The 24,575-nt window shown below is 36.0% G+C and overlaps 2 protein-coding genes across 5 annotated transcripts; both read right to left on the reverse strand.

The window, feature by feature from the left end:
- Positions 1 to 2,515: 2,515 nt before the first annotated feature.
- LOC119982000 (cytochrome c) lies at positions 2,516 to 5,128 on the reverse strand. Of its 3 annotated transcripts, none has more exons than XM_038825144.1 (4): positions 4,905 to 5,128; positions 3,861 to 3,994; positions 2,905 to 3,010; positions 2,516 to 2,766 (listed from the first exon to the last, which is right to left on the reverse strand). In XM_038825144.1, the coding sequence occupies exons 1-3, from the start codon at positions 5,014 to 5,016 to the stop codon at positions 2,918 to 2,920; spliced, it is 339 nt and encodes a 112-aa protein (XP_038681072.1). In that variant the 5' UTR covers positions 5,017 to 5,128; the 3' UTR covers positions 2,516 to 2,766; positions 2,905 to 2,917. The 3 variants fall into 3 exon arrangements, with proteins under 3 accessions (XP_038681072.1, XP_038681070.1, XP_038681071.1); XM_038825143.1 differs by having other exon boundaries at positions 2,550 to 2,766; positions 2,870 to 3,010; positions 4,905 to 5,125; XM_038825142.1 differs by having other exon boundaries at positions 2,543 to 3,010; positions 4,905 to 5,125.
- A 15,746-nt stretch (positions 5,129 to 20,874) lies between these two features.
- LOC119982396 lies at positions 20,875 to 23,814 on the reverse strand. 2 transcript variants are annotated; one of them, XM_038825736.1, is made up of 2 exons: positions 23,659 to 23,814; positions 20,875 to 22,490 (listed from the first exon to the last, which is right to left on the reverse strand). In XM_038825736.1, the coding sequence occupies exon 2, from the start codon at positions 22,273 to 22,275 to the stop codon at positions 21,067 to 21,069; it is 1,209 nt and encodes a 402-aa protein (XP_038681664.1). In that variant the 5' UTR covers positions 22,276 to 22,490; positions 23,659 to 23,814; the 3' UTR covers positions 20,875 to 21,066. The 2 variants fall into 2 exon arrangements, with proteins under 2 accessions (XP_038681664.1, XP_038681665.1); XM_038825737.1 differs by having other exon boundaries at positions 23,647 to 23,803.
- Positions 23,815 to 24,575: the final 761 nt, after the last annotated feature.

Consider the following 24,575-nt stretch of genomic DNA (forward strand, 5'->3'; position numbering starts at 1 on the left):
TTATGAGAAGTGTAATGTTGCTATGGTTGAACCTTCTGATTATACAGAAGCTATAAGACATGAACAGTATAGGCATGCAATATACGAAGAGAATGACGTGATAAATAGAAATGAAACTTGGGAGCCTATTGAAAAACCTAGTAGTAAGGGTGTAATTAGAGTCAAATGGGCTTTCAGAGCGAAGCTAAATTTCGATGGCTCAATCTACAAGCACAAAGCTAGAATTGTGATGAAGGGTTATGCACAGCAAGCTAGGGTAGACTATTTAGATACTTTTCCTCCAATTGTCAGGCATGACATAGTGAGGTTATTAATTGCTTTAGTAGCTTACTCTAGGTTGAAGATTTATCACTTAGATGTTAAATTTGCTTTTCTGAATGGTCTCCTAGAGGAGGAGATTTATGCTAATCAACCTGAAGCTTTTGTGATTGTTGGAAAAGAAGACATGGTTTACAAGCTCAACAGAGTTCTTTATGGCCTTAAGTAGGCATCAAGTGCTTGGTATAATAGAGTTGATTCTTTTCTCCTCCATCATGTTTTCAAAGGGAGTGAAAATGAGCCTACTTTATATGTGAAGGGTGGAAGTGAACACTTGATTGTGTCACTATATGTGGATGATTTCTCGGTGAAAGGGAGTGATCCAAATTCTATGGAGTTTTTTAAGTCTCAAACGCAACAAGAATTTGAGATGTCTGATCTTGATAAGATGAAGTATTTTTTGGGCATGGAGGTGTACCAGGACAGCTCGGGTATTTTTCTATCTGAGAGGAAGTTTGCACTTAATCTATTGAAAAAGTTTAAAATGGATAAATGCAAATCAATTGTCACTCCTCTAGTTGTAAATAAGAAGTTGTCTCTAGATGATGGTGAAGATAAGATAGATGCCTCTGTGTATAGAAGTCTTGTGGGGAGTTTATTATACCTAACAGCAACTAGACCAGATCTTATGTTTTCTGCAAGTTTACTGTCTAGCTTCATGAGTACTCCAAGTCACAAACACTTGGGAGCTACAAAAAGGGTTCTGAGATATCTTAGAAGGACATTTGATTATGGTGTTTGGTTTTTGAGAAATGATGGAGCAGCTCCTAAAGGTTTTGTTGACAGTGATTGGGCTAGTAGTGTCACTGACTTCAAGAGCACCACTAAATTTGTGTTCTTTTTTGGCTTAGGTGTTACATCATGGAATTCTAAGAAGCAAGAAGTTGTTGTAGAGGCAGAGTATGTTGCTACTAATGCTTAAAATCACTGCTTATGGTTGAGAAAATTATTACTGACTTGGGATTTACTCAAGATTGAGCTACTATAGTTTGGTGTGACAATCAATCTGCTATTGCTATTGCAGATAATCTTGTCCAGCATGGCAGGACAAAGCATATGAATGTGAAGTATCATGCTGTGAGGGAAGCTCAGAAGAATGGTGAGTGCAACTTGAATTTTGTAGGTCTAAAGGGAATTTGGCAGACATTTTCACAAAGGCTTTACTAAGAGGAAAGTTTGAAATCTTCAGAGCAATGCTTGGTATCTCTAAAATGCAATTCAAGGAGGAGTGTTAGTAGGTTGAGCTTGGTTTAGAGACTGTGTGTCTTATGTTATTTTTTACTATTTTATGTTAACCAAGCACTGGCCATGTCTTTAGTTTATATGTTTATTTTGTATGTCTGTGATGCTGGCAAGTGTGTGGTTTGATGTAAGTTGAATAGAAGGGTTTGGAGTTTCCTTTAATTAGAAGTAGAAGCTCGTGTGTTTTAAGTTGTAACGGGGCATTTGGTTGGCATTTTGAGGGGGGAATGAGGCGAGTCGAGGGCAAGAATCACTCATTCCTTCGTTTTGTTGAGTTTGGGAGGGTGAAATCTCAAACTCATCTCATTCTCATTCCCTCCTTATGGAGATTAGCCAAGCTCACTAAAATAGTGAAATTGGCTAATCTCCACAAGGGAGAATGAGTTTGATACTCAAAAGACTATTATACCATTTATTAAGAAGTAATCACAACTATTAAATTAATCTATTCTTATTTTTATGTACAAAAAATTGGGTAGTATGAAAATTGTATAATTAAAATTCTAACACTCATGCTTACTCTTCATTTCATACCAAACATGATAATATTCATCTCACACTCATATCATACTCACCTCACACTCGCCTCAAGCTCACCTCACACTCACACTTATTGGATTAGCAACCAAATGCCCTGTAAGAACTTTGAAGTGATAGAATGAAAAAGGTTGAAGCTTTGTGGGAATTTCTTTGTACTGTACTGCAACTGTGTTTTAATTTGTCCTTGTTACTTTGATTGTTCTGGTTGTAGAGAACCTGTTCAATCAGGGTTTATTATCTGTGATTGGCTTGTATTGAAGCTGGTTGCTGAAGAACTAAGTTGCAGTAGAAGGTCAATGGGAATTGCTTGTTCTGTCCAGGCTTAGCTAGCTGCTTGCCTTGTGGTTTCCATCAACTCCTCATCAACGAGAAATTACTAAATGTTAACGTGACGGCATCACTGCTACATCGGTGATAGCCAAACAGTGGGGATACAAAATCATGCTAGATTCACAAATAACCTTCATGCATAAGAAAACAATACTAACATATCTAGATACAAAAAAACATTGCATGCTAATCCAGTTGTTAAAATACAAGAAAAGCCAAAACATGACTTCAGATTCAATAAGAAGTGATTAACAAGATGACGTATCACAATTTCGGAGGAAAAAAAATCATGATCTTCAAATGCCTCAAAACTTCTATTTGCTTAGTCCACCGACTCTGAAAAATAAAAAGCTATTTTTAGAGCCTACATGTTTTATTGCAAGAAAGTTTATTTCTTCTAGCTCAAAAATTGAAAATTTTCCAAATAAAAACTGTTTACCAAACTCATTGAATTCAGCCATTATAGCCTTGTACCAAACAAAAAGGATCAGGCAGTTGATTCTTTTAGATAGGCAATGAGGTCTGCCCGATCCTGCGGCTTCTTCAGACCAGGGAAGACCATCTTAGTTCCAGGGATATACTGCCAGAAATGAATTACATAAAACATCAGCTGACCATGTAAAAAAACAGGACTTAACCATAAGAGAGAGGATAATGTAATGGCTTATCTAGCCATTAAGCCTTATAACAATCTGTAAAAATAAAATTCTAAAGCAAATCAAAGAGAGTTCCAAGATACCATATCGTTAGGTTTTTTCATGCCTGAATTACAAATATAAATGGAAGTGCAATGCAAAAGGAAATTGCTAAGTCCCATTAAAGAAAAAGGTTGGACCACGTACACAAGGCTTCCACTACCACCAAGTGTTTAGAGGAACAGGACAAATGGGCGGAGCCTCAATCCCAAATCCAGAGAGGTTTTTGTGGTAAGATCATATGAAACTAATATTGGAATATCAGACAAAATATATAGCCCTCAGCTTGCTCACTGCAAAGTGCAAACAAAAACCTCAATAGAAGTGCATTCAATAAGGCTTACATCATGCAAATCATTGATTGAATAGGTCCTCTTGTAACGAATTTGAAACTGCTATATTTTGCCTTTATGAAAATTGCAACCATATTCTCTACAAATAGATCCCACCAACATACAGTAACAATGTGTGTCATTAGCTGTTAATTTAAAGAAAAAAGTAAATCTATTCGTTTTAGTCCACCAATTAGAGGCCTAGTGGTCATGTTACAAAAACAAACTCACTAATTTTGGAATGCCAATGCTTCACTCAAAAAAAAGAAAAGAAAAATGCATGGCATTATAAACAAAAAGCAACCAAGTAAAACGTGAAATATATTCAATCTTCTACAAATCACAAACTGAATGCTCTAAGAAGTGCAGCCAATATTTACACATAAGAAAGAGTGAGAAGGACCTTTTTAGGGTTAAGCAAGTATTCATACAGTGTGTTCTCGCCCCAAATTACAGCCATATTCTTGTTAGCAGCAGAATATGAATAACCAGGGGTAGTTCCAGATTGCCTCCCAAAAAGGCCATTCAAATTAGGTCCTGCAAGCACCAAAAACCGATAATTATTCTCCATTCTCTTTACATTGCAGTATTATTCTATGTCTTCTACAAAACGTCATTGCAATAATAGCATTCAGGGATTGTATGTATCAAAGACTAGATATTTTCGCATACATTTATTTTAGGTAAATAGTAATTACAGAAACCAAATAATTTGAAAGAGTTAATTGTTTTACTATTTTGTGGCTATGATCTTCACTAGCTTCATACCACAGGGTCATGCTGAATCATTTCAAACCCAGTAAAAACCAAGGGGCAAGCACTGAATGCAAAGTCAAACCCCAACAAATGCCAAAATCAGGTGATGCAACAATACCATCAAGCATAGATTATATGTCAAAGAATCCATACTTTCCCTCATCAGTGGAAACCAATGGCAAACAAATAAAGGAGGCCGCAACAATTTGATAGAGTGATACTTTTTTAACAAGGCATATAGATCCAACCTTTATGACATGAATATATTTACAGTTCCACAACAAAGACATATGGAATACAAATAGCCAAAAGTTGTCATGGAAGCTAGCAACGAGTCAACAGATTCCAAAGTTGAAACTCCAAATAACTGAATTCAAATGGCCTAAAGGAAGGAAGATCAACAAGATTTCCCAATGAAAATAGAAGCAAACTGAAAGAAGCTTGGTCATAAGGAAAACATAAAAAAATACAATATATAAAACCATAACGAATAATCAAACGAATCAACAACGAACAATATAAAGTTAGAAAATCTGGCAACGCCACAGAAATCCAGGAGAAGAGATCGCACGAAATTACTGATCAAAAAGGTCCACGTTTTCAAATCTAAATCACGCAAACATAAAATTCCGACATGCATACATATATATACTTGAGCCACAAACATAGTTTGTACAACGGAAATGTGTACCTTGTTTATGGCCGGCACCTTTGTCGACGGTGTGGCATTGGGCACACTTGGTCTTGAATATCTTTTCTCCTGTCTTTGAATCGCCCGGTGGTGCTTCCTGGAATGTCGCCATTACTGTGTGTCTGACAGTCTATGGGGTTAGCTACACCAGAGAGATCAGGGTTTAGAATGGAAGCCGTACAGAACAGAAACAGCTGTATAGAAGGAATCAATCGATGTTCGCACGGCACACGCCTTCAAGAGGTACGAGCCTACGAGGTGAGAATGAAATGACGAAAGTAACCCGTAGACTTTGATTTGGTAAAACCTTCTAGGCTGTTGTCTGAATAGTCTTTTCACTTGAGCCGCCTTGAACCCTTTTCTTACTTATTTGTTTTTCTTAATTTCAAGTGAAATGAAAACCCGAAAAATAACTTTTTAAGGGTTAATTATATTTTTCAGTATCTTAACATAAGGCTTGTTACACTATAGTCACCCAAATAAATTTTATTACAATGTCATCATCGAATGTTTCAAAATAAGACAATTTAGTCATCCGGGTATATTTAGGACGGTTCCTGGCAAGAGTTTTGCTGACGTGGCATTAAGTTAATAAATTTTGGTCAACAAATACTTATGTGGTAATAAAAATTATTTTAAAAAGTGATGTGGCAATATAATATTTTAGAAAAAAAAAAACTTAAAAGTCATTTCTTTCACCCATGGCCGATGAATCTTGAAGGTGCAGGCAACGGGCATGGCCATCATCTGTTATTGCTTTAGCAAAGTACCAATAATGGCAAATCACAGTGAATCCTTATGTATTTCTTTCTCTTCCATTAAATACGTTTCCACTTGATGCATTTTTCCAATAATAAATCAAACAGACACAGAGATAGTGAGAGTAGATAAGTGATCGGAAGCCTTGGACATTAACTGCGTCTTTGATTTTTCAAGAAAGCATGTGCTTGTCCAAATACTCTTGCATCGACATTTCTCACGATGTTCCCCTTCTGTCTTTGGTTCCCTTATTCACTTTGAGAATATGAGACTTCGCAATTGTCCGTATCCACGCAATTTGGGGATACGCCTGTAAAGGGGCATCTGGCCTCCCTCAAACCCCTTCTTGACTCCAGTGGCAATACCCCTCTCCTTTCGCTTGACAAGGAATTGAAGGTTTAGGTGTTGAAGGCACTATGTTAGAGAGAGAAGAAAAAAAGGAAAGGTAGCAGAGATTTTTTTTTGACAGATCATTTTTATTAATTTTATTTTCACAAAATCTAGTTGGAATTTCTAAGTCACATAGATTTGTTGCCACATGAGCATATGTTGACCAAATTTGTTGACTAAATGCCACGTCACTGGGAAGCTTGCCCGACACTGTTTAAAATCTGCCCAAATGAGTATTTTGTCTCTTTTTGAAACTTTTGATGATGACATTGTAACAAATTTCTTTGGGTGCCTAAAATCTAACAACCCATATCTTTCGGTGTTGTAAAGTATAATTAACCCTAATTTTAATAAAAAAAAAGCATACAATTCAAGCGAAAAATTATGAAAGTATCATATTGTTTATACCAAAATTCACCTCCACATGTCAGTTGTCACGTGACAGAGTAGGAGAAAGTTAGAAAAATCAATCTCCTGGTGACACGTGACAGAGGCATGATCGTTTTATATTAATAGTTGTTCATTTTACAGGGTTTTGGTTGGTTGTTGACTTGCACTCTAGGAGTTGGTTCCTAGGAATCAGCAGGGACATAGCTAGGATTTACCATGAGAGGGGGCACCATGGGGGTTCGGTGCCCCCGAAATTTTTTTGGACTATTTATATGTCGTTTGTTAACATCCAGTCCAATAAATATAACTTGATTTCCAATACTATAGCCATTTTAATTGAATTATATAAATTATTTATATTACTTTTTTTATTTACAGGGAAAGGAAAATGGGGGAGGCTCAAACTCGAGACCCCTATGAGGTACCACACACATGAGTGTCATCTGAGCTACTCGTGATTCTCACATTATTTATAGTAGTAAAAATTGATAGATAACAAGTGAAATATAAAAAAATTACAATTATGAGTTTTAATGAATGACCATGAAATAATAGAGTAATTAACTATAATTAGCTTTGTTTTTCCTTTTGAATTTGTGGCCAATAATTTTTGTTTCATGATGCATAATAGATGAATAAAATACTATAAAGAGCTGAAATTGAATGAAATAAAAAAAGATGGATTTAATCTTTTAAAAAATAAAAGGGCAAAAACCAAAGACAATAAGAAAAACAACAAAATGAATGCTTAATTTTTGGCCAAAATAATATTGAATGAAATAAAAAAAGACGGATTAAATCTTTTAAAAAATAAAAGGGCAAAAACCAAAGACCATAAGAAAAACAGCAAAATGAATGCTTAATTTTTGGCCAAAATAATTTTAAAAAAAAAGGAGCATGGTGCCCATTAGAACGGAATCTTGGGTGTCAAGGAGGACAGACAATTACCAAACCATCAGGCCAGCCATCACTTTGAGCACATTTTGTATAACAATATTTATATGCAGTATTGTTTTTGCAAAAATCTATGGGGGGCACTTGCCCCCCTTGGGCCCAATGTGACTCCGTCCATGGGAATCAGGGTTGTCTGAAATTCAGTGTCCAAAAGACTATACAAATAAGGGATTATGGTCTTAGTGGATTATTGTTTTCAAAAGTGGTTTGCTGAGGTATAACTGAGATTTCAGCAACATTATCTCAAAGAGAGTTTAGGAGAAATCAGGTTCTGCTAGCTGAATGTTCTTGATTTCTCTTAAGCATGTTTCCAATTGAAACACGACACCATGAAGTCTAAGTCACGTTCGTCCTGCACATCAAAGAAGAACACAATTTTACAAGATCTTTCGTGCAGAAGCACCAACATAATGGTTGTTGTTAGCCACTCTCACATATTCAAGCATGAAGCTTGAAGGCCCACAAAGTGGAGACTATCACGGGTTACGTGCACGTACAGTTAGTTATTGTATTTAATGCATGGAGGTATATGAACACACAACAAGGGATCTATCACTCTCTGTATAAGAGGGCGAATGTCCTATGTGATCTATGATTTCATGATCCAAATATCTCTGGCCAGAGTAGGAGAAAGTTAGAAAAAGAGTTTCTTGCTTTACTCGTGGATTATATGAATAAAGATCAGATGCGTATGGCTTGACTTAGGGCTTGACATTTTCCATGCCCTGTATGTCTTGTTGGGACATTGTCTGATAGAAGGACCGAATTACACGCCAACCATGATTGAAAGGTTCACCAATTTATTCGATATAATCTAGGTAGCCATGACATGCTGCTAGGTATCACTCATGGCTTATGGAAACCTTGATCATTTAATTGCTCGAGGAGAATTAAAAAGAGTTCCAATTCGTTTGCGTAAATTGAAAAGATTTTCAATTAACACATCAATCGTTGATGTTCCATTACTAGATTATGTGGAACCTATTGAGGTCAAAGACAATAGCGTGCGAAGAATCTTCGTAATTAAAGATGGTATTTTATTATATGATAATAAGAACAAACTAATTAATTACTTGATAATTAATTATGCTCTTGAAAATAATCAATTAATGATTATTAATTTTATGTATAATTAAGTGTTAGTTATATTGAATTGGATTGGGATTAGGATAAGCTTTATTAGATAAAGTTGTTAATTATTTGTTTTATGAAAATAAATATTTATGATAATAATTAATTATGAATTAATTATTACTTATCCTAATAATAAAAGAAGAATGAATCTTGACCATTGGATGATCAAGATCCAAAGGTTAGCATACGTGCTCTCAAGAATATCTTGATAATCTTGAATAAATAAGAGTTATAGTTGGACTAGAAGTGTGTGTGCCGTTTGAAGCCAAGGAATTGTATTCCTTAGGAGATTAATATATAGATACATATATATAGATATATGTTTTGAAAGTTGCACACGGAGCAAATCAATCTAAGAGAGGAAGAGTGAAAGACTAAAACAAAAACTATTCTTTTCTTTCTTTTCACTCTCTATTGCCGATTTGTTGTAAACCACACCCCCATACACACCAACAATATTGTCCGCTTTGGGTTATCCGGTTCTCGTGGATACATCGGGCCCGCACGGCTTTATTTCTCCTTAGGCCCAAGCAAGTGGGCTAGGTCAAACTCACATGAGTCTAGGAAAAGGCCTTATTAGTGGTAAGAGGTGGGCTTAGCCCTTATAAAGAGCATAGTCACCACATCTTTAACCGATGTGGGACTTCTACACGATTTCAATACATGATCTAAGCAAGAAATTATAGATTTTATACTTTCTTGTTAGTCGTTAAGAAAAGGTTTCTAAGGGCTGCTTGTGTTCTATTTTCGTGGTCCATAAGAGAAGAAAAGTTCATCTCAAATCAAGAGCAAAAGGTGCAAGAATTGTCAAGAACGTCTTTCTTCAATCTTGACCGTTTTCAAGAACGTCTCAAGAAGTTGTTTTGGATCTTTCTTTCTGTGTTCCAACACATTTTTGCTTGCACAAAAGAAGTGTTTGGAGCTGCCATCTATTCCAAAGGATCGTCCTTGATAGGTTTTGGAAGTTTCAAGATTCGACATGCGTGTGTGGACTAATTAGAGGCCGGGCGCGTGAATGGCTTGTGGTGAATCGAAGATCTTGATTGCTGAACATGCGTGGCAGCAAGGAGCTCAATCTAATCTCTGAAAAATCCGGTTCATTGAGTTCGTGAGCAAGGAACACAATGTACGAATCTGAATCGCTAATTAGATGACTATACGATAGTCCTTTTAATGCATGTATGCTAATTGATCTTGCTCAGTCGCATAGTTAATAAATTTTTAAATTTCCGATGCGTTAATATACGTAATCTTTCATTTTATCCGTTGAAGCGTCTGAATATTTAAACAGATGTGATGAGATACTCTTATATGTTAAAGAATTGAATGAGACCAAAAAATCTCAGTGAAGACATTTCAGATCATGAATCTCGAATTCAACACGAAGTAGCTTGTGATGTAGCCTACTTCAATCAAGTAGAAGCTCAGAGAGAAGCCATGCTTTAAAAGGTATGCTCTAATCTTAATAAATTTCTAACTGGTACTCAAAAATTGAAGGATATTCTTGAGGTGCAAAGAGCATTCAATTTGACCACTGAAATATGATACACCCCAAAGACTGAGGAATGTTTAGACTCAAGATCAAATCCAAAACTTTTGAAATTTGTTCCTGCAACAATCAGAACTCATGAACAGGAAGAAAAGAGAATGACCAATATGTCTCAGTCAAAGGTAAGAATGAATGGTAAGAAACTATTTCACACAAACATGCATGAATCCAATTATAGTTTTGATCGATCAGCACAACCCTTCTTTTATAGACAAATGAGACATCAGACTTATTTTCAAAGATTTGTTCTTGTATGCCATTTTTATGGAATTAAGGGACATATTTGACCAAACTGTTTCAAATTGCATAGGTTTCCTAAGCTTATATGGATAACAAATCAAAGAACTTGAATGTGCTGAAAGGGGTTTCTCACAAGAGGTTTCATGTGTTATCCAAACTCTCTCATGATTATATTGAAAAACCTGTCAAGAAAATCTCACTAGTTCCAAAACAAACCAGAAAACTTTGGGTTAAAAAATCATATTTGCACACACTACACTTTTGGAAAATATTTGGTATTTGGACAGTGGTTGTTCAAGACAAGTGTGTAGGAATAAGTCCATGTTTGCATCTTTCAAGAAAGTAATCTTGGCACTGTGATATTTGGTGATGGTAATTTGACTAATATTAAAGGCAAAGGATCAGTAAAAACCTTGGTGATTGTACTCTTAAAAATGTCCAATATGTTGAGGGCTTGAAAGCTAATCTAATCAGTGTGAGTCATCTATGTGACTCTGAATACACTAATCATTTCACGAGAGAGTATTGTTGTGTTTTTGATGAAAATAATCACTATTTTTTTATATGGAAAGAGATCTGGTGATAATTGTTACACTATGTCCTTTGATAAAACTGTCATTTGCAATTCTACTAGAATGTGCATCTTCTGACAATTTTGGCATGAGAGGCTAGGGCATCTGAATTATCATGATCTACAAAAGTTTGCACTAAAACAATAGAAGGATTACCGAATATTGAAAAAGCTCAAGGTTAGTATGGTCCTTGTCAACTAGGTAAACAAACATTATCTTCTCATAAAAAACTTCCACAATTGGCACTACAATACCATTTGAATTACTCCACATGGATCTCGTGGGACCCACAAGAATTGGGAGTAGTTGAGTTAAAAAGTATATCTTGGTTGTAGTTGATGACTTCTCCATATTTTCATGGGTAAGGTTCCTATGTCAAAATTTTGAGACTTTTGCAATGTTTAAAGATTTATATCAACCGCTAAATACTGACAAGTTGGACGATGGGTATCATTTTGTGCAGAATAAAAACAGATCATGGCACAGAATTTGGAAATGTCAAATTTGATGAGTTTTGAAGAAAGCATGGAATCAAGCATGAGTTTTTTGCTCCAAAAACACCTCCGCAAAATGGTGTAGTGGAAAGGAAGAATAGACTACTGCAGAAAATGGAGAAGACAATGATCCATGCTAAGTCGCTTTCACATAAGTTTCGGGCAGAAGTAATAAACACTGCATGCAATACTGCAAATCATGTGCACAGCAGAAATGTGCACATGTTATCAACTTTGGGAATGTAAGAAACCTATGGTAAAATACTTCAAAGTCTTCGGGAGTCAATGTTTCATATTACGAGATCGTGAAAACATTGGCAAATTTGACTAGTGATGAAGGAATTTTTCTTGGGGATTCTACTAATAGCCGTGCGTATCAAATTTTTAATAAAAGCACCAATGCTATGATGGAGTCAAATAATATAGTTCTTAATGACAATCTGACTGATGATTTTGATACACAGGAAGTTGATGAAAATTCTTCAGTCACACAGGCAAATTAGTCAGAAGAAGAAGAAGGTACTAATCAGTGTACCAGGAGAAATAAATTTGATGTAACTTACAGGTTACCTACATCAGAAGACAACGTACAATTAGAAAACACTCTGGAAGTTGAAGAAGCCACGGAGCAGGCTACCTCAGAATCTGCTAAACCTTCACATCGTGTTAAACTAAATCATCCCAAGGATTTAGTAATTGGTGATGCGTCAGAACCAATAAAGACACACAAACAAATAAGAAATGAGGTAAGTTATTTGTGTTATATATCTCACATTGAACCCAAAAATAGTAGAGGGAGCTATTTGCATTTATAGAGAGCGACAGTCAAAATAGTGGAGTCTTTGGCTCAATGTTGAATTTTCACTTCAAATAAGATTGTTCTTCCTTGAGAAATGCTTGAGCCCACTCGACGAAACCACGGATTTTAGGTTTTGAGTTGAAATTATGGTTCCCGTGTCTTATGTTTAGCGTAACATATAAGAGTTGGTTTGTACTTGTGAACGTCCGAGAGAAAGGAATTTGAGTTAGTTCTTGAGTTCAAGAGCTCATCACTTTTGTAATCTTCTTCATATTTGTCGAATTCTTCGTTGTTCTTTGATTGAGGACGTAGGCAAATTGTATCGAATCTCGTTAAATATTATGTCTTGTTTCTCTCTTTTGTTTCCGTAGATTTTCTATACTCGAGTTCTATCGTTTAATTCACAACAAAAATTGTCAAAATGGAAATCTTACATATAAAGATCATAAGATATTATCATAAAATTGAATAAAATTTAAAAAAAAATGTAAAATAATATATTAATTTTCTTTATATAAATAATTAACATAATATAGTATTTTGTAGATCATAAAAATTAAAATATAATTATTATATATGATGATGTTCAAAACTATCTCCGGATCCGAGGACGTCACAGATGGTAGGGCTAAAGTCAAGATCATTCTCTTCGGTCTAAAGGATGATTTGCACAAGGAAGCACATAAGTTATGGAGGTCCCGAGAGTGTGCTCAAGGAGACCGCATCAACGCTCAAGTAGTAAGTAAATAGTAAAAGAGGAGAGCGTTCGATGTTCAAAGCTCCTTTCTCAAACTTCTATTATCTATTCTGTAATGCAAAAAATTTGAATCCGTTTACCTGTGGTGGGGTCCCCTTTTATATGAGTTCGAAGAGTTTTAGTTATGATAGGAGTGGATCTCCTCTCCTTGATCTCCAACAAGATCGTAGGATGGTGAATCCTCTTACGACGAGACTTTCTATTTTATCTCTGAGATGCCTACAATCATTAGTATTGTGATTGTGGTCTCGATGAAGTCTAAAATACTTGTCTGTTGATTCCTATCCCGAGGGAGCCCTTATTTGTTTAGGCCACTTTAGGTGGTCGGTATCATAGACCTCCATGAGCACATTCCTTAGTGAGGTATTGAGAGAGGTATCATTTGTATACCGAGGACTAACGAGGTCGATCCCACAGAGACTACTTAATTCAATTATTGTACCTAACTAGATGTATGAATAATAGGTGATGATGAATGAATGAAAATATGATATAATTAAACTAACTAACAATGAATTAAAATTCATATTTTTGAGATATCAATATGAGAAAAACACTAGGGTAATGATTTCACCTAGTAATCCTATCACAAGCATTCAATTAACAAACACACAATTATAGCTCCAATGCAAGGGTTGATTCTTTCTCAAATATGCTGGTTCATTCGTTCACGGTGCCAACAAATATTATTAACAATGGATTAATCTTGTTCGGTTTGCAGTTGTTAACCCAAGGCTAATAACTCATTACGATCTAAAGAACTATAACAACCAATCAATCCTCTAAACTTTGTTCATGGTAGTCGATAATTGATTTCCTTAATTTTGGTTCCACTAGGACACGTGAATTCAGTTCATTCCTTAGTCCTAATTAGATGAGTCTAACTGAGCATTCAATTGGTGGTCAATCAATCAAACAAACAATAGACTATAGGCATGGAAATTAAAGACAATAATCATGAACCAAAATTATGCATTCATTAAATTGAAATACTTACAACAATCATACTAGGCTACGTCAAGCCCTAGCAAAGAGATTTAATTACAATTCATCATCCAAGTAACAAAATCAAGTCTAGAGAGAGAAAACATGAAAGAAAGAGATGAAGAAAAACCTCTTGATTTGATTTGATGGAATGGTTGTTCGGTAGGAAGCCTCAAATCCTTGAATCTTGCGAAAACTTAAAGAACCTAGGAAAAAGTGTGTCTAACCCTAAAATTGTAGGCCGCCTTTTATACTAACTCTTTACAACCAATAAAACTTAATTATGGTAAAATTCAGAGTTTGCAGAAATCGAGGTTCGCTCAAGCGGTCATGGGCGCTCGAGCGGCTCAAAATCAACTTGTTGTATCCGCAAATATATACTAGCCCACTCAAGAGGTATACATTGTGGCCCGCTCAAGCGATATGCAACGCTCGAGTGGTCAGTCTTCCGTCTTCTATTCTAGTAGCCATCATCAAGTGCACTTGAGTGGTATAGAAGGCTCGAGCGGTCTCCAACCAACTTCCTGGAATGGAAGGTTACGTGCTTGAGCGACCATTTGCGCTTGAGCGGTTATCCAAGAACGAGTATAGAAAATACGCGCAAAAGTCTGCACAATTACATGCACATCAAAGACCAGGTGTCGTGTCAGCCTTCTTGGGTCACCCCTTCCTCGATCTTATTTTCCTGATGTCTTCTTGAGACCCAACCGATCTTTTATGGACTGCTCTTTCTCTACTAGGGATTTCTTCCTTTATGGAGATATGGGAACATGGTCAACTTCTCCCATAGTCTCCACTTCGTTAACATATTTTTCGAGGAGGCCTCTTCAAGAGACATCTCCTGAAATGTTCATGGCGAATAGTCCTAATTAGAGATGCCATAGCCATAGGGGCTTGCAAATCAAGAACGTTGAAGCATTCTCTATTGAACCTCGTCATGAATGCTCAAAGGGACTCATTCCTTTTGTGTATGATGCTCATCAAGCTAACATTAGTCTTAATAGGCTTCTTGGCACTAGCGAAGTGTAGGAAAAACTTGCTGTATAAGTCTTCTGTAACGACCCATCCCGCAGGATCCAGCAAGGCCCATGGACCGCTACCCCCAACCCATCACCACACCAGAGCTGTCGCACAGCAAGAAGTAACGTATACTTCACGCCAATTCGCTAACCTATTCATTAAGGTAAGCTTCATTAATTTTCCATATTCACCAATCCTTTCAAGTCTCACATTCCATACTACGCAATATCCCCAATTTCACTAAATTCATTTCCTACCTTAATTCTCTAAGGTTAAACAATTAAATTCATATGACAATATTATTTTCATCTTACCCCAACCTTAATTAAAGCAATTTGAGTCAATAACCCTTACCTTGAACTTTGTTGGTTCCACTAACTCAAGAATTTCAAGCTTTCTCTTGAATTGATTCAAGAATCACACTTGTACCTAACAATATAAGAAAATTAGAGTCTAATTTCGAGTTAGTAAACAAAGAAAACTCCATTTGAATTAACATCCCCAAAACCCATTTAAACCCACAAACCCTAAGTTCAAACTTACCTAAATCCATCTCTTTCTTAGTGTGGTTGTAGGTTTAAAAGTTGGAGCACCTTTACTGGCAGGAAAAGTCGCCGGAATGTCGCCGGAGGTGGTGAAGTGAGGAGAAGGGGCTGCCCTTCTTCTCTGTTTTATATTTTTTTTTTTTAAATTTACGGGTGAAGGTCGCAGACCTTCACCCCCTCTAATCCTTTTTTATTTTATTTTTTATTTTTTTACTTTTAGTTGTTTATATATATATATATATATATTTTAAATCATTTCCTTTTATTTTATTTTTTTTACTCATTTCACCCTAACTTTAACTCTAATATTCTTTTAACCCTCCCAATAATTCTTTTTACCTTACAATTTATTCTTTTTATAACTAAATCCAATTTATTCATTTTATTTTCATTATTGTATATTTTATTCATTTTTATTTTGGGACGGGATATTACATCTTCGAAGTTGACAATGCTATGACGGGGTAACCATAGAAACCAAGTCCTTGTTATTCCTGTTAGAGAGACTGGAAATACCTTGCATAATGCTGTCTCAATTGCCCCTCAAAACTCCATCATGGATTTAAAACCCATGACGTGATCGAAAGGGTCTGTAGCTCCTTCATACTTCTCTAAGGTCAAGACCTTGAAGTTAGTCAGCATCTCAACATGTTGGAGCTCTAGGACAAAAGTATAAGAGAGCTAACATAAAATGAGCCCGCAAGGGGCTAGTCCCTTAGTTCGACAAACTTCATATCCATCATCTCCTCCATTTGCCTTCTTACATCATCTACATAAGTCTTCTTGGTATTACCTTCTTGGACAATTCAAATAGAGCCCCTAGTCTGAGTACGGTGCCCTGGATTACCAGAGTTGAACCTCTTATCTTCCTCATCGTCGTGAGAGTTTTGGTACCTATGCTTTTGCTGTTAAAGAGGAGGCTGAGGAGCATTCCTTATCTCAGTGAGAGCATCCATCCATCGCATGATCTGGATGAATTGCCTCTTAGTGATGAGAGCATCAAGTTTCTCGGGATCAGTGGCAGAAACATTCTAATCCTCATTTCGAGGAGCATTCTAATGACCAAGATAAACGATGGGAGGGTCATTTCACCATCCCAGTTTTGAGGACCAGTTACCCTCGAGTTGTTGCCAATACGTTGACTTCTTGCCCTGACCATTGTTCAAGTCTGAAAAATCTTTCGACCCACAGACTACACCAAACTGATGATGTTTAAAACTGTCTCCAATTCTGAGGATGTCATGGTGGTAGGGCTGAAGTTAGGATCATTCACTTTGGTCCGAAGGATAATCTGCACACTACAACACTCAAGTAAGTAAACAGTCAAAAAGAAAGGTGATCGGTGTTCGGAGCTCCTCTCTCAAATTGCTATTATCTATGTTGTAATGCAAAAAGTTCAAATCCGTTTACCTATGGTAGGGGTCGTCTTTTATATGAGCTAGAAGATTTTTAGTTATGCTATGAGTGGATCTTCTCTCCTTGATCTACGACGAGATCGTAGGATGGTGGATCCTATCTTTATTCTTTTCCATAATAGAGTTGGTCCTATTAGGGACAACCACGAATGTGTGAATTTAATGGGTATCGTCCTTCACAAATTCTCGAAGCTGTTTGGCGACAACCTTATGCTGGTGAATTTGTGGATGAGATCGAATCCTATCTGTTTGACTGGATTGAAACTTTCGATGCTGGCTCTGATTGGAAGACCAGAAAAATCCAAGAACAAAGATGGCCTCCGTAAAAGCACTTTCCTTAAAAGACTGCCAATCTTGTCCTCTTGTTGTGCCTATTGTAAGATAAAGGTGTGAGAAGTAAGCCAAGTGTATAGGGTGTGTGATAAGCCCTGTGTGTGATGTGTGACATGAATAAGATGCACTTATGTATAAAATGCATCTAGGGTTAGTTGTCTCCCTAGTCTGCTAGATCATGGTTAAGTGACTCTTGGTCTTTAAATGGATTTGGTTTTCTTGGATTCTGAGCATGGTGCTCGGTCATACCATGAGGGTGGCTCCTTGGTCCAGTCGAGGAGCTCTTCTCCTCAATATTCTTGAATGTTCACCCATAAGATGGTCTCTTCGTATGCCATGTGTTAAGACACGTGACGAACTTTGAATGGAGGTTATTTTAGTACTATCAATATATTTATGGAGATGTCAAAATATAACACAAAATTATAATTTTCTAAGATCTCCAATAATAACATGAGACCATTTAAAATGCCTTTCTAGGCTCTAGCTCTAAGAGCCTCACCTATCAGCATCTCATCTTTGGGAAAGAGATCAGCAAATATCGATACCCTCTTCTCCTCATGTCATGTGATTATCATAGAGGGTAGCATCAGAATTTAACTTTGTGAAGTTTTCTGTGGGACTACTCCAAACGTGTAAACATCTACAAATCCTTTTGTGCTCGAGAGTTGCACAAGGTCCATCCATTGACCACTGTGAGCGACTATGTTTCTGGGATATCATAATGCTTACGTTTGACCACCATGATTGTTGAGTGTTGATTGTTTCCAAAGAACAAGAATTTTAATTATAATTGATAGGCGTTCTTTCCAAGCTCGTGCATCGTGTTTAATACCCACCACTCAGTCATAAGCCCATAACTTATTTAACGGGCTACATCAGTTTAATAGGCTTCTTGACATTTGTGTTAAAATTGGTAAGATCGGACACTAAGATCGTAAAAGCTCACCAAAATAAGGTTTTTTGAAACGATCTAAATCGTTTTGCTTATCTAAGATCGATCTAAATCGCGATTTTGACAACTATGACCATAGAGATGGTGTCTTGGGCTGTGGCCTTGTTTCGCAATTCCCAATGTACCGGGCTTCTCTATTTCGCATTATTTTGGTTGGCAATGTTTTTTAGGGTCGTGCATTATCGACTTATCTTTTTATTTAGCATGGCTCCACGTCAACTAATACTTAGATTTACATTTCCAAAAGCCCCCACGGCTATGTTTTAGTTTAAGTTTGTAAAGCACGCCTACATCCCAGGATGTATCTCTTTTCAATGAAGATCTTGATGTATTCCAACAATGCGTTGTTTTTCATTTCATTCTAATATGAGCTCTTTTTATTTCGGTGATTAGTCTTATGTTTTCCTTTTTTTTCAGATTGACACTCTAGGCATTTTAAGTCCTTTTCCCAGAAGGTAAACCTCGAGCTAGCAGCTTGTGTTCTCTAACTACGCAGAGTCTGTTTGATGTAGAGGTTAAATTAGGTGCAGAATCCTACAAATCATCCTATCAAATCCTTTGGCCTGACAGCAAGCCTTGGCTCACCTGCAAATCCAACATTCATATCCACAAAACTCCTATTCCTAACAACCAAAATTGTGAGATCTCCTGTCCAGAGTAAAAGTCGATAAACAGTAACACATCCTTTATTACATTGTTCTTGTGTAACACATGCCTAATTTCAATATTTTAATAAAATCTTTACTTTTTTGAAAAATATTGTAATTATATTGTTATAATATCATGCTGTCAAGGAATTTCACATCAAACACTATTTACATAGCCTATATATAGTAATTACATTATTTTCAAGAACAATATAATTTTAATAAAATACTGAAAACAGCCCAATTTTTAGTCTATAATCTCTATTCCATTGTTTGGAACAATGAATATATGTTCTACCATGTAAAATGCTTTCCAAAAAGATACATTGTTGATATATTTTTCATTGCCGTCTTAATTACTTTGTTTTTGAAAATAATATAATAACATCTAGAACACTCAAAAGTAATGAAATTCCATTGGTTTTCTTTTTTAAATTACACTATTATTCAAAAACAATGTAACTAAGAATGATCAGATAAAAACTATCGACAATGGGTCTTATTGGAAATAATTTTAATCGTTAATTCCAAATATGTAAAAATTATTTCGAAATCTAACATGTATTTTGATAGATAAAATGTTTTGAAAATTCTTTTTGGGAAAAAAATTAAACCAACAATATCGTAATGCAGGCTCGTTTTAAAATTCATTTTTGTCATGTCACCTGTTTAGATGGCAATGTTTGCCATGTCACCTGCTTAGATGGCAATGCTACAGGAACTTGGGAAGGGTTGAGCTGAAAAAACTCAAGATAGTTAGCAGCATTGTTTTTTCTTTTGGAGTAGGTATTTGTTTGGGCTTAACGTCTTTTATTGGCCATGCCCTTGGAGAATTCCTCTCTCTTACCCAAAAAAAAAAAGAAAAAGCTGTGTAAAATTGGAAGAAAAACACATCAAGTCCAAGTCTTCTATAATTTTAAGAAACAAAAGTTAATTTGCATGCGACATGTTCTTGAAATGCTATGTTCGATTTATTTTCCTTTCACAAAAATTATTACCATAATCCAATGATTTTCTTAAAAAAATAGTCCTTTACATATTTTGCATCACTTTATATAGTCAGACAATTACCTTCACAAACTGATTTTTTTACTTGAAAAGAAAGCTTATTTTACTTTTATAAACAAAGAATCGAATAAAAATTACATTTTTGTCGTCCTACATTGAAAAAGATATAGGTGTTCTTCCCTCACTTCCCTTTTATCATTTTTAACAAATAGAATATGCAATTTATTTATTTCCCTAAAGGGGTACCAAAAAAACTAGAAAAATAATGTCTAGCGATCAGTAATAGAGGAAAATTTTATAATCCTTACTATTCATTATGCTTAATACTTAATAGGTTTAATAGAAGTCAATTACGAAAACCAACAAGAGGTGGCCCGGTTGACAATCGACTGAGTTAAACATATGTGTTCAAGATTCGATTCCAATGAAAAAACATATTTCTCAATGATATTTAAAAAAAAGAAGTCAATTACAAATAATAGTATAGCTTTTGTTTTGTGTAACACGAATAATAGTATAATACCATAAAGAAATAAATTAGAAATTGATAGGCCTCTCTGCACATATGAAGATTTATATGTTTTTCTTTTGAAGCTACATTTTTTTAAATAAGGTTAAAAAATATGTTTCTCATTAAAATCACACATATATGTTTAAACTTTAAACACATATGTCTAATTCAACCGATTGTCAACCAAAACTTTACTTCTCATTAGAATCGAATATTTAACACACATATGCTTAAACCTTGAATGCATATATGTCTAACTCAACCAATTGTTAACCGAAACACCCAATGAAATTGTCTACAACATTACCACATCACTACATTTCTGGAAAACTCAAATAAAATTTTTTTTAAAAAAAGCAGCAAACACCTACAACGAAGGAACATTAAACTTTTGAAATTTTAAAAAGAAAAGATCCAAAAACCCTCCATATGCAGAAAACCACAATTTGTACCACCCAACTTTCCAAGGTACATTGCCTTCTCAACCATGTTACACAATAAGAAAAGATTATCAATTCCATCAGGCCGACCCGTCATATCTAAAAATTAGAAAACAATCCAAGAACAAAATTATTTATTGAAGCTAAACCCTTTACAATCAGTTTTCATCATCACAAAATTGATATTCATCTTCGCACTCATACAACCAGTTTTTTTCACCACAAAATGGATAATCACCAGTGAGTACTCAGTTTCTTGCAAGTTTCTAGGATCCAAGAGCTTGAGTAAGCGGTCGCATTGGCCAACCAAGGAGCGGAGGTGATCCTGGTGGAGTCGTATCTCTACCAGGAGAGAAAAGGCTCAGTTCCACGTATGTCCCGGTCGAGGTTGCATCTCTCTCATAAGTCCGGAAAGAAATAGATCCACGCTTGGTTGAAGCGTCTGAGGTTCTCCCAGGGCTAATTCGACCACTTTCTTCCATGTGGCTTTGGTTAGCAATAAGAGAGATGGTTTCATTATGATCATCAGTAATCAATCTTCTGCCCTCCAAATCCTGTAGGTTCAGGGCCAAAGAATCTGCAACCGGACAGTACACAAGCACGCATATACACACCCCGACACAAGGTACAAGGGCAAGAAAAGCCAAGAAAGCAAGAGCTTCAAATAGAAAATGCTCTGGATGATATAAAACAGATAGCCCAAGTAAAAGAACCCTCAATGGAAGGAAACACGACACAGCAAATATTAAGGTATAAACTCTCTTCTGTAGGCCCTTATTGATCACCAATTTCAAAATGCTCCTTCCCAGCCAAAACAAATAGAGAGTTAGGATGGTAGCAAAAAACCCTAGAAGTATAGTACTCAGTAAAGGGTATGTGCAGAAGGCAACATCATCACTGGCAGCATTTGTGTTCCCACGATGATCAGCTGTCATTGTGAAATAATGCGGCAACTTCCGCAGGGAACTCCTATCCTTATCTAATTGGGGTCCAATTAGAATAACACAGAGCTGAAGAATGAAAACAGGGAAGCAGTAAACAAGAACATATCCCACTGTCCTTCCATTCCCCTTTTGGTTTAGAATTCCAGACTCCATCTGTAAGGAAGCACGAAGGAGAAATATGAGGGTGAGAAATAGGCAGGGTTCTGCAAATCCCAGATTCGAAACAATATATCCTTTGCAAATATTTTCTTGCCATTTCAGGTTGAGCGCATTCAACAATCTTCCCTCACGTCTCAACAAGCTTAACCGAAGAATCTCGCCAAAACCCCACCAGATAGCAAACAAAATTAGTATTATCCGGACAATCCAAGGACCACTGAAATAACTGAGTTGACTAAAGCCTTGACTACGAATACGAGCACGGAAGTAAATTAAGTAGACAATACACAGCAATCCAAGAAGAATCAAGATAGCAACTAGACAAATTGTCACCACACCGAATGCATCGGCAGCAAATCTCGTCAGGGGCATTACCCGAAGCACAGATTCCACGCATGCTCCCTACCAGCAAGGATACAAGAAATGCTGCGGTATATAACACCCGTCCCAGGATGTACGTTAAATATTAGCAGCTTCCAAGGTTAGAGTGGCTGAGATTTATCAAAAACAATTTGATAACATACAATTTCTCAGAGCAATGCTTTGTGAAGCTCCAAGCAAGATTCATCCAACATCTCTCACCGGTCCTGTAAAATCATTACCACTTACCATGTAAATGTAAATTGTAATAGTCCAAACTGAGTTAACTTGCAATCACTTGGATACTATGAACTCCAGCATCACATATATTTATTAATCCCGGACAAATCATGTGAAGAAGAGAAAGAAAAATCCGCAAGACAACAAAGACTAAGGAAAAGGAAAGAAGCATCGTTATATATAAATTATTAAATTTGCCAAGTCATGACAGATGTATATAGTGCATTGTTGTGTCATAATGAATATGACGTCACCCACGCTAAATAGTATTTCAGAAACTTGCAAAAACTTTCAGGCAAAAACTCCCAGGCAAAAAAATAATAAAGAAATTCAAGAATACATATAGTCTTCCCACCATAAAAATTATTTTAATAACTAGATGCCCTTGAATAACTTACCATGCATATAAATGTTAAATACTTAAATTCATATACCACTTAAAGAATAAAAGCTTACAACCAACTTACATAGGCTAAGCACTATCCTTATTAGCACTGAACATATTTCTACTTACTATACCATCATTGAAACATGGATTTGCTTACGAATATGGCACATTGAAGTAGAATGATTATATTAACCTAAACATTCACCTAGCTGCAGAGACACAATATGTATTACCGCTCACTATAGCATCGCCGATAAATCAAGTATCCATGAACAACTCATCTAACCATTACTCTCCAAAACCAAGATTCCATCCCGATAAAAATAAAATATAAAGCACAAGAATGTTCATACTAATTGCCAAGCGCATCCTTTTTTCCCAGTTACCTATGCACAATTTCTGTCTTCTCTGATTCAAATAGCCAATAAACAACCATACATGTAGTTGAATTCATTAACTGTAACAAAAAAACTGAAATAACACAAAAGGAAAAAATTTTAAGAAAAAAAAAACTGAAAAAACATCAAAGGAGCAAAAGAGACTATAAATCAAACTTTCTTATCAATATACATGAAAAATACTGGTATTTCACCTTGACCAGCACTGCATGAACCGTGATATCAACACTAAAATACCACAAAATAACAGAAAACACAACCTCATTGACAGAAATAAATAAAGAACCCTAATTTCCATAATAAACAGCGAGAAAAGAACCAGAATGAGCCAAACAAACAAATCAAACGAGAGCTTACGCAGAGTAGAACCTTGATCTGGCGAACCCGAAAGGAGATTCCGGAAACCAATGAACACGATCAGCTAACCCTAACTGGAACAGCGAAAGAATCCGAGAGAGAGAGAAAGCGAGCGAAGAGAGAAAGAGAGGAGAGAGGGACAAAGAGAACGTAGTTAGGGAATAGGTGAGTGGGACTTTGTTGGTGACAGCCTGTCTCCAGCTGGGTCGTACGAGCCTCCAGGCTCGTAATCAAGTCATTGGCTCGGGTTCTTTCCCGGACCTACGTGGATCTTCCTTGGCGGCGTTCACGGCGTTTAATAATTCCATCTTCTTTAGTTTTGAAAAATATTTGGTCCAAAAATTTTTAGGAGATTTACACAAAAGAAGAAAATGTTTTGGGAGATTTACACACCGAATAAAATGTGAGAATTATCTTTCAATGACAAGTCAAAAAATATATATAAATATGGACAAAAATGATAAATTTACCAAAATACCCCTTACATTGTGAAAAATATTTAATCTTTTTCTTCCTTACGCCTCCATAGAGTAAGTTTGCCTTACGCAATCGTTTATGAGGAATGAACCACCAAAATGAAGATTCATGGTAGTCAGACCAAAGCCCAATCATCGCTAATCATCAATGATCACTTGAGTTGTAGAGAGCTTGGCGAAATCACGAATCACGATTCGGAAAAGAGTTCGATTTGGGCAACACCAATGACCATCAACACCACCAATCAACCCACCAGACCAAGGTGCATCATCTTTGAAACTGGATTTGTGACATGAGTTAAACTGGTTATGGTTTTTGAATCTATTAATATTATCTTTGTTTTGGATTCGTTGATATTATATCTTTTTAGGATCTGTTGATATTATATCTGTTATGATATTATATCCATTTTGGATCTGATGATATGATATATGTTTACAAGAAATTCTTAT

The sequence above is a fragment of the Tripterygium wilfordii genome, chromosome 17 (genome assembly GCF_013401445.1).
Source record: "Tripterygium wilfordii isolate XIE 37 chromosome 17, ASM1340144v1, whole genome shotgun sequence".
NCBI classification, from domain to species: Eukaryota; Viridiplantae; Streptophyta; class Magnoliopsida; order Celastrales; family Celastraceae; genus Tripterygium; species Tripterygium wilfordii.